Here is an 11,836-nt window from a genome sequence, read left to right as displayed (position 1 = left end):
ACAAGTCTTATGTGGGCAGCACTGAGTGATATCACAGAAACAGTCAGTCTACTTCTAGAATATGGAGCCAATGTGAATCATAAAGATATTAATGGTTAGTTACATAATATTATTTTACTATATAGTATATCTTTAGTATAATATTCTATCTATCTTTAGTAATTCTTTCTACCTCTGTACACCTCTCTCTGTATATCTATAACTGTACTCTGAACTAAAGAATATATAATGTAACTAATATATTTATATCTAGGATGGACAAGTCTTATGAAAGCAGCAGGGAATAATGGAGAGACAGAAACAGTCAGACTACTTCTACAACATGGAGCCAATGTCAACCAAAAAGATAATGCTGGTTAGTTACATAATGTTATTTTACTATATAGTATATATTTAGTATATTCTATCTATCTATAAATCAATTTATCTATCTCTCTATCTATATTTGTACACCTCTCCCTGCATATCTATAAATGTTTACTAAACTAAAGAATATATAAAGTATCTAATATATTTATATCTAGGAAGGACAAGTCTTATGGTTGCAGCAGAGTATGGAAACACAGAAACAGTCATACTACTTCTAGAATATAAAGCTGATGTACACAAAAAAGACAACAGAGGTTAGTTACATAATATTATTATACTATATAGTGTATCTTTAGTATATTCTATCTATCTTTATCTTTATATCCATTTATCTGTATACCTCTCTCTGTATATCTATAACTGTACTCTGAACTAAAGAACATACAATGTAACTAATATATTTATATCTAGGAAAGACAAGTCTTATGTCTGCAGCATGGAATGGAAATACAGAAGTAGTCAGACTGCTTCTAGAACATGAAGCCGATGTCAATCATAAAGATAATGATGGTTAGTTACATAATATTATTATACTATATTTGTATCTTTAATATATTTCATATAAATATTAACGTTGCAATTATTTTCTTATCTATCCATTAATAGTTCTTATTGCTTTTTAACTGTTTAATTATCTATCTGTTTATCTAATTATCTTTCTGCATGTAAATATCTTTCTATCAATTTATCTTTCTTTATAATGAATTAAAAAACTCACAAATGTATTTATTAAACTTTAAATTTATTTTGTATTATTATTAGATTGATGCACAGATATGTATTAAACATTCTTCTTTAAACTTCTTTAATCAGTCTCTCTATCTCTTTCTTTCTCACTTTCTCACACACTCTCTCTCTCTCTCTCTCTCTCTCTTTGTCTATTTCTATCTCTATCTATCTCTCTACTCAGTAATACTTTGCTATGATGCTTGTCCATTTACCTTAGAAACATTATGTTTATGTGTACAATTCAAATATAGTTTATGCCAACTTTATAAACTAATAAAAGTCATATTGCTGACATATTAACAATATTAATAATATTGTAATCATATTATGACTACTTGACTATTATCATTTAACATGGCAAAATTTTGACAGGATTAATATATGTATATTATTAAATAATCAATAAATATCATAGGGAACACAGCTCTGGATGAGGCTCTTAAGGAAAATCCTTGGGATACTGAAGAAGAAAGAAAAGAAAAGAGAGAAATAGTAGAAATACTTAGAAAAAATGGTAAGTCTATTCAATAATTCTATAATTTCATATCTTTTCATTCAGATTTTTATGAATTAAGGGTGGGGGAGGTAATTAGGGGCGGGGTTCTAGAAATGTGAAAATGTTGTTAAAAAAATCCTCACATATAGATATAGTCTTTAGTTTATTCAAAGGGCGTGCAGTACAGAGGTTATGGGGCCCTTATTTCAAAATTAAGGAGGGGGGGAGGGAAAATCTTGGTTAATTATAAAGGTTTTTTTGATTTGTCCTTTAAGATAACCAAGTAACTAATTTAGTTAAAAATCTTAGGGAAATTCACATAGATCCTAAAAGTTAAAATCTTTTTTAGGAGCTAAGAAGGGAAGTGAGATTGAGTAAAGTCAGAATACAACAATATAACAAGGTAAAACATTTAGATAAATTCTTTAAGAACAAAAGAGTTAGCTATATGAGTGCTCTCATTTAAAGTGCCTATCGAGCACATTGTGAAGTAAACTTTTTTTTATACCAACTTACCTATATATTTAGCTATTTACTTATCTGTATATACATCTAGTAATTGCTATTTGTTTACTTAGCTATGTCAGAAACGTATCCCTATTATAATCCTTAATTCTAAACCTATAACTGTTTAAATTCATAAGGCAGATAAGGCAGGAGATTTTTCCTTTCTATCTATATATATATTTATTTATCTAAACATATCTTTATATATATATTTGCTTATCTACCTATCTCAAATTATCTAAAAATCATAATGAACAGGCAAAAAACTTTTTTAATTTTAAGCTTTACTATATCTAACTATGATTTTTTCCAGTCTATCTGTCTATATCTTATATCTGTTATTAATTCCAATATAATTTTTATTAATTAATATAACAATTATTTTAGAACAGAACAGCTTTGGGTTAACAGAATGATTACCTACAATGCTTTATTATTTTAAAATATTGTGCCTTTTTTATATGAAAATTGATTATTGTATGATTCATGATTTTCAAAATAAGAATATTTAGATTTTAAAGTTTTTTTTATTTATAATTTTAATTTGTGTTTACTAGCTTAGCTACTTCTAATTTACTTTGTCTGTCAGTTACAAGTCTAAAAGACCTATTTTACCCTAAATCTTGAGTCTTAAAAAGATGCTTTATATTTTCTAAAAGGTTTTATGGATATTTTCAATCCTTGACTCTTTATATGATTTATATATTTCAAAAAGTCTAAAAATTGTAATAATGTGATGACAATATTAATACAGGATTATATTTATGGATATAATTACATATTTAGGACTTTATTATGGAGATACTTTGCCTATAATATTGTACCTTGGGAATCAATATTTTTGTTTGGTTAAATTTTTTTAACATTTAAGTACACAGTGATCTAATGGGATAAGACAATATGGACGCTAAATTGATGTACACCACAACTATGATAAACAAAAATACCTCTTATTTAGATTAAAATTATTGGCGGACTAGTTTATACAATGATAGTTTTTCACAAACAAATCAAGTCCCAAAAGTGTATCAAACGAAAGTGTTAAATTATTCTGGGACCAGTATAATTTACAGTCCAATGTCTCCTCCCTCCCTGGCTGTCACTCTATAATTGATTACGTTCGTTTACCTGACAATTTGTTGAGCTTTTGCATTTATGGATGTTGTCATCCTTGTTTATTAAATATTTTTTACCTTAGTTGATGCTTATTACATTTTCAATTTTCAGATGCAAATAAAAACTAAAATATTTTTTTTAAAATTCAAGGATTTTTCACTTTTTAAATGGTGGATTTTTTTTACATGTTCAATACTTGAAATATCAAATTATATGTTTATTTGTAAGGGAAAACCATATCAGTTCAGCAGTCAGTGAGATCCTTTGCTACACACATACAAACATCCCTTTACTTTTATAAAAGAACAAGGATCACAAAATAGGATTTAAAATAGCGTTTTTCGTTAAATTAGGCATATTAGAATTGTCCTATCGATTTCAAACTTTGCATGGTGATTCCTGTAGTAGTTAGGTACGATTTATGAAGCGTAGCAACTCTATAATCATTACAAGAATGTCTGTACGTTCATTTAAACATGTTGATTTTTCTACTTTAAAAAAAAATTTATTTGATCTAAATATCCCATTGATTTGATTTTTGGTATGTTGATTCCTAGGACAACAAAGTACAATATTATAAGCGAAGCAACTCTATAATCAAGTCCTAAAAATGTAAGTATGTCCATGAACACTAACCTTCATCAAGCAGTTTTTCAACAAATTTACTTACAATTTTGCTTCGCCTCTTATACATTTATATTCTGATTATTCAGTTGTGACACAATACAAATGTTCATGTACGTTTGTCCTACCGTTTCAGTGCTTCACTTTTATGGAATTTGTCATCTTTTTTTTGTAATAAACTGTAAAAAACAAAGAGATTTTTAAAAACAAAATATTAATTCACTTTTTATTCAGCATTTAAGAAATTTGAGAAATTACTTGCCAATATACTTTTAAGCTCGTTTACATTTTCGGTCTACTGGGTATCTGTAATCAAAACAAGGATGACAACATCCATAAAAGCGAAGCTCTGACAGACGAAGATTAACTCTTGTAATGTGTCAGAACTGAATATACAAAATGGGAATAAAAAGTTTTGGCAAAATTATACTTGATTATAGAGATGCTTCGCTCATGATATTGTACCATATGGTAATTGGAATCAGTAATCAAAAAAATAAGATCAATCAGATGATCACATAAAAAGTTGTTGTCAAAAAAGTAAAAATAAAACATGTTTAAAATGGACGTACGGATATTCTGGTAATGATTATAGAGTTGCAACGCTTTGTAAATCTTACCTAACTACTACAGGAATCATCATGCAAAATTTGAAATTAATAGGGCAATTTTAACGTGCCTAAATTAACGAACAAAGCTCTCCGTTGTGGACGGACTGACCGACTCTAATTATATAAAAGCTTCGCCTTTAAAAAGACTAATATAAAGGGATGTCATTATGCATAATTTTTAAAGTACATCTGCAAAATGGAAGTTTTGAATGACCTTAAAACTGTAAAATTATTTTAGATTTTCAACGTCCGACAATTCTTTTTATTGTGTCTGTATAGAAGCTTTTCTATAATTAGGGTCGGCCCGTCCGTCCGTACGTCTGAGATGGATAGCCTTTTTCGTTAATTTAGGCATGTTAGAATTGTCTTATCGATTTTAAACTTTGCATGATGATTCCTGTAGTAGCTGGGTACGATTTAGAAAGCGTAGCAACTCTATAATCATTACCAGGATGTCCGTACATCCATTTTAAACATATTGATTTTTTACTTTTTGAACAACAAATTTTTATGTGATCTAATTATCTGATTGTTCTGATTTTTGGTATATAGATTCCTGAGACAACAAAGTACAATATTTTAAGCAAAGCAACTCTAAATACAAGTCCTAATAATGTAAGTATGTCCATAAACATTATACTGTATCAAGATGTCTTTTTAACAATTATTCTATTAAATATTCATTTATATTCTGATTATTCAGTTCTGACACTATATGTTAGTGTCCATTTGTCCTACCGTTTCAGAGCTTCGCTTTTATGGATGTTGTCATCCTTGTTAAATTATATTTCGATTATAATATTGAAAAGTCTTTTGTAGTCTTAATTGATTGATTGATTAGCCATAGTTTCTTAGGGTTTGGACCTAAGTCGTCTGCCAAAGACGTCCAAGGGGGGGGGGGGAGTAATCCTTTACCAAATTACCCTATAGAAAAAGCTTGAACGTCCTTGACGTTATGGAGTTGGCTGAGATACTTTTGTATAGCCACTAGGGACAATTCAAGCTCCTTATTATTACCTCACCCCGGCCAAGTATGGCAGGCGTCCCAAATTTAGTCAACTTAATGAATGCCGCTATCCACAAAGGAGTTTTGGATAAAATAGCAGTACTAAGTACATGACTGTAGTGTATCCAAACTTACTCAATAATCCCCTTATTACATAACATAGAAGAGTTAAAACTATGTATTACAAATTTAAGTCTTAATCACTAAACCTTTCTGAATTCAAAATAGTTATTTCTTTCATCGTATTATAAACAGCTTTCAGCGGATATAGAATTTACAATTACAAGATTAAAACCAGAATTTTTAGCCCCGAGATGCCGAAGGCACGGGCTAAAAAAACTGGTTTTAATCTTATGATTGTACATTTCTTATTCGTAGAAAACTGGATATAATAGGATGCTAGACATAGTTTTATCGTATGGATAAGAACCGGTTCCTTTCCACCGGATTCGAATGAATACGAGAAAGTAATTGTTTTTCAATTTATTTTTTTGGGGGGAAAAATCTTCCAAATGATTTTGACAAAATCATCTAACAAAATGTATTAAGAACAAGGATGACAACATCCATGAGTAGCCAAGTTAAAAAATTGGATCTACTGCAGTTCAGGGTAAAATATTGCTGGTAAGCAATATTTTCAAAAATCTATGAATTTTAAAGGCTGCTAGCTGCCAAACGGCTGAACGTACAGATCATACCCGCATACCATTTTAAGCGGCATAAGAAGGCCTACAAATAATCTGAAATAGCCAAGATCCAATTATGCATAGGGAAAGCTTCACTGAAGAAAAACGCGTAGAATACGTCTTTTTCGCGCATTTCTCTGCACTGCGAGATAATTATGCATTATTGATTTATGGCTACTCCAGATTATTTGTAGGCCTTCTTATGCCTCTTAAAACAGTGTGCGGGCATGATCTGTACGTTCAGCCGTTTGGCAGCTAGCAGCCTTTAAAATTCATAGATTTTTGGAAATATTGCTTACCAGCAATATTTTACCGTGAACTGCAGTAGATCCAAAAAATTATGGATGAACAATAATATCCAGAATGAACTATAGATTATTTAAATACAAAATAAAAATTTAAATAAAATATTAAATGATTTATAATTTGGGAATCTAGGAATCGATCTAGCACCAAAACCAATAAGTAAATCTTAATGAAACTTTGTGGAATTATGTAAAATGTAAACTTATTTAATCCCTGAAAATTACAGCCGTCTATCTGGACTAGTAGTTGAAAAAAAGCTTGAACACATAAAAGCTAGGAATCGATAAGCAAATCTCACTGAAACTTTAAAGAAGTGTGCAGAATTTAAATTTATTTATTTTATCCTTGAAAATTTTAGACTTCTATCTTTAATAGGAATCGAGAAAATCATGAAAACTTCAAAATCTAGGAATCGATCTAGCACCACAATTAATTGACATATCTCAATGAAAACATGAAGAATTTTTAATCCCTAAAAATTCCAGCTGTCTATCTATAATAGGAGCTGAGTAAATCACGTTTCCCCCAAACGTTTCAGACAGACATACAGACGGACATTTCAAAGAGTAGTTTCGGTACTAAAAATAAGAAAAACAACATCCATAAAAGCGAAGCTCTGAAATGGTAGGACAAACTTAAAGCGTGTCAGAACTTAATAAGCAGAATATGACTGTTAAGAGTTAAGACTCAAGGGGGCTAGGTGTCACTTCGGGTACTAGACCTAACTCCACGCACCTTGGAACATACATACAATACTTATGATTGCGGTGTAAAACGTCCATTCACCCATCAGACAACCAACTCTCTGAGATGCACGACCTTTGTCGGTCGCGGGTTTGAGAATATTACTGTACTATAAGTCTAAACAAAATTGTAAATAAATTTGATAATAAAACTACATGACGATTCCTATTACAGTTAGGTACAATTTAGAAAATGTAACAACTCTATTATCGTTACTAGAAAGTCCAAACGTCCATTAAAAATATGCTGATTTTTGTAACAATTTGACAACAGTTTTTTTTGTATGATACAATTATACTATTTATCTGGAATAATGATTCTTAGGACAACAAGGTAAAGTGTTATAAGCGAGGCAACTCTATAATCAAATCATAAAAATGAAAGTATGTCCTTTACTGTAACCTATATACGCAATTTAGACTCATACATATTCGTTGGCCTAATAACTTTGGGGACTTCTTTTAAATTTTGATTGGTTGGTTCATTAAGTTGAGTGTCCAAAGGTTCCAACCATTATTTGTAAACTAAATTTAGAAATTTAGGGACGTACATAAATTTATCAGCCATTGTCTTATCCCTTTAGATTCCTGTAAAACAATAATATAAAGGCCTGTTATATGTATATTATTACCAAATATATTCATATAATAATACTAAACTTTTAGATAGCAATAAATTTTATGATTTCTCAGCCATACTGAAATTACATGTATAGCACCGTATTATAGACAATTCTCCACAATTACTAAAATAAAAATCATAACATTAATACCACTTAAAATAATAATATTTTTTTTTTCATTTTAATATCAGCGGATTTTTATAAAAATATTTAGAGGATTTTTAAAAAATAAGTAATATACAATTTGGAATTGAATAATAAACAGTCTGAAGGGATAAGACAATAGCCGATAAATTAATGTACATCCCAAAATGATGACACATTAAATTACCCCATCTATAGATTAAATTAGTAATTAAACACTCAAATTAATGAATGAACCAATCAAAATTCAATATAAGGCTCCAAAGTTGTTAAGCCAACTAATAAGAAAATGTTATTATAAAACTCTGGGGACTAGTGTAATAAACAGCCCATAATCCATTCGCTGTGGAAAACCAAAATTCTCAACGAACAAAAAACCATTAATGCTTTTTAAAAGCAAAGCTTTTCTATAGTCAGGGTCTGTCCGTCCGTCCGTACGTCCGTCCGAGATAGATAGCTTTTATTCGTTAATTTAGGCATGTTATACTTGTCCTATCGATTTCAAACTTTGCATGGTGATTCCTGTAGTAGTTAGGTACGATTTAGAAAGCGTAGCAACTCTATAATCATTACCAGAATTTCTACTTTATTAAAAACGAATTTTTATGTGATCTAATTATTCATTTGATCTGATTTTTGGTATATTGATTCCTGGGACAACAAAAAACAATATTAAAGCGAAGCAACTCTATAATCAAGTCCTAAAAATGTAAGTATGTCCATAAACATTATCCTGTATCAAGCAGTTTTTCAACAAATTTACTTACTATTTTGCTTTGACTGTTATACTTTTATATTCTGATTATTCAGTTTAAACGCTATACAAGTGTTAATGTCCGTTTGTCCTACCGTTTCAGTGCTTCGCTTTTATGGATGTTGTCATCCTTGTTTTAATTGGATCTACTGCAGTTCATGGTAAAATATTGCTGGTAACGAATGCTTCCTGGTTTCTGGCAATATTACAAGATTCCTGGATCCAGCAGCACGCATATTCCCCTAAATTCTAGGTTCCTGTTAGCTGGCAATCTGCAAATTTTCCAGGTTACCAGCAATGAGAGAAGATTACTGGCTTACAGAAGTTTTTACCCCATACCCCTTATCACATTTTCTTAGGGGGTAAACAGCAATGATTAATAAGGGACAGTTGCTTCAATTATTTTATTAATAAAGGTGAGGGAAGGATAAGGAGAGTTGGGTCTTTACCTATAAATTTAACTGTTTCTATCTTAATATCCACTTTCGCGCCAAATTTTGGCGCGCCTTTTTATTTTTATAATATATTGAAAATTGGGGGAGATAAATTCGTAATTTTCATCGTATTAATAAATTAATTTTTTTCTAAGTGAGGCTCAGAAATCAAACAGTAAAACCAACGATTTTGAACGCCTATACAATGCAAAACTTAATACCAGCCCCTGTAACATAAAATAACCTAATTATAAAAAAAAGTGCTGCGGCCAGGATTGATGGTTTAGTTGGGGGGGGGGGGGAGGGGGGGACCAAAATTTTCAAAATTGAAAAAAAAATTAAGAGGATAACACCAACAATTCTTGTGGCGTAACTGTGACATACAGACCATGATAAGAAAAGCTTCACTCTTAATAATTCATATATTGGTAGATATTGATTTAAGTGAAATTATGAAGGTAATTAGATTATGGCAGGAGATTTTTATTTCAAATAATTCTATTGCCTCCCAGACTTCCAAATCAACTAAAATAGTTAAAAACTTTCCCAGGACCTATTACCCTTAAAGTTTTTCCTGACTACTTTTATATTTTTACTTTTTATGCCTACGTAAACGTTGTATTATTAACTGTAGATAAAAATCAGAAATACAGAATATTTGTTTATCATATTTGTCTTGTCTCACCCCACACCTCTCTCTAATTCATTATTTGTATTTGATCAGTTTACGGTTTTTAATTTACTATAAATTGTTGTAGAACGGAGCAAAATTTATACCTTATCCTAACTCCCACAATTAGTACAGGGAAACACCATTACCCTCCCTCCCAAATCAGACAAACATGCCAAAAAGCCACTTCGAGTAGAGTGAATCTTATAAACCTCTAATTGTGGGGTAAGTGTATTAAAAGGGCAATGGGAATTAAAAAGGGAAATATTGCTTTTTAACAGGAATATTTCAAACATGCCAGTGGCCAGGAATATGCATAAATTGCTAGCAACCAGGAAAGTTAAACATTGGTAGCTTCAGCAATATTTCTTGTTATGCTAGATCCAGGAAGCTTCTAATATTGCCAGGAAATAGGAAGCACTCGTTACCAGCAATATTTTACCATGAACTGCAGTAGATCCTTTTAATTAAAATATTTGGTTGGTTTGAAGAAACACATTGGAGAACTGAGAATTGGAGTCAGGGGGAAAGAGAAAATTATCTCGGCCAAGAAATGAGAATCGATTTATTACCCAGAGCTGGATCTTTAAATCATTTCAATGGTGCGCCAAATCGGAGTTAACCAACTTTCCACCAATGAAAGCACAGCATTTTACGAAATGCCGTGCTTTGATTGGCTGAAATTCGGCGCACCCCGATTTGGCGCACCATTGAAATGATTTAAAGATCCAGCTCAGGGAGGGAGCGGACATTGGGCTGTTTATTACACTAGTCCCCAAAGTTTTAAAACACTGTATTCTTATTCGTTGACTTAACAACTTTGGGGACTTAGTGATTTTTGTTGAACCACTAATTTTAATATACAGAAGGGGTAATTTTGTGTTTCATCATCACTAATGTACATCTATTTATCCGCTATCGTCCTATCCCTTTAGATCCCTGGAACCATAAAAGTTCAGTGGTTAGCAATAACATCAGATAGATAGATACTTTACTTATGTAAATAATTTATCGGCCATTGTCTTATCCCTTTAGATAACCGAAATTTATTACAATAGATCAAGAAAATTTTCAGATTCCCACTCCCTACCCCCACAAAAAAATTAGATCAATACAAAACTTCACTAAAAATTTTAACACAATTGGCTCAGCCTTTTGGGGGAACTTGAGCGGAAGGGAGGAACCCCTCCCCCATTTACAATTTAAGGAGAGAAAAAATATGTGGGGGGTTATTTGTTCAAGGGGCAATTTTGCTTAGGATACCCTCTCTCAAAATAGCTTTAAACCTCCCCCATTAACAATGTAAGGTGAAAAAAGGGAAAACAATTATGTAAGGAGTAATTTTTTTTTCAAGGGGCAATTTTGCTTGTGAGGGTGGTCGTACCCTCTATCAAAATAGCTATAAACATTCCCAGGACCTTAGAAAAGTTACATTGCAAAGGAGAATCATATTGGTTCTGTTGGTTGCAATAAAACTTGGTACAGACAGGTATCCTGTTATTTAGATATAATCTTACTCAAAGAGGAAGGGGCAATGGACTGTTTATTACAATAGTCCCCAAAGTATTATAATAATGTATTCTTATTCGTAAGCTTAAAAACTTAATTTTGATTGGTTGCTTCATTAAATTGAGTGTCAAAATGTTTCAACTGCCAATACAGAAGGGGTAATTTTGTGCATCATCATTGGGGATGTACATCAATTTTTATCGGCCATTGTCTTATCCCTTTAGATTCCTGCAATATTACTTATCCCTTTAGCGCTGAAATAACTTTACACAGAGAGAGAGTCAGTTTAGTGTAAGAAGTAATTTTGTGTATTATCATTGGGGATGTACATCATTTTTTATCGGTCATTGTCTTATCCCTTTAGATCCCTGCCATTTTACTTATCCCTTTAGCTACGAGATAACTTTACACAGAGAGTGGAGTAAGTTAGTCTTAGCTTAGTGGAAGCAAAGCAGTGGCACGGGCATGGCCAAGCCAAGTGCATTACCAATGGATCTATCATTAAATGG

General features: G+C 31.3%; 1 protein-coding gene across 1 annotated transcript; it reads left to right on the top strand.

Moving 5' to 3' along the window:
• LOC145306791 (uncharacterized) lies at nucleotides 1–2,621 on the top strand. The gene is made up of 7 exons (XM_080149088.1): nucleotides 1–94; nucleotides 254–355; nucleotides 525–623; nucleotides 781–879; nucleotides 1,514–1,612; nucleotides 1,944–1,997; nucleotides 2,489–2,621. Exons 1-6 carry the CDS (start codon nucleotides 10–12, stop codon nucleotides 1,970–1,972), a joined length of 513 nt encoding a protein of 170 aa, XP_080005214.1. The 5' UTR covers nucleotides 1–9; the 3' UTR covers nucleotides 1,973–1,997; nucleotides 2,489–2,621.
• The last annotated feature ends 9,215 nt before the right edge of the window (nucleotides 2,622–11,836 follow it).

This window comes from Acartia tonsa, chromosome 15 (assembly GCF_053477335.1).
Source record: "Acartia tonsa isolate MP-2025a chromosome 15, ASM5347733v1, whole genome shotgun sequence".
In the NCBI taxonomy this organism is placed as follows: Eukaryota; Metazoa; Arthropoda; class Copepoda; order Calanoida; family Acartiidae; genus Acartia; species Acartia tonsa.
This window is presented reverse-complemented; position numbering and strand designations above follow the sequence as displayed.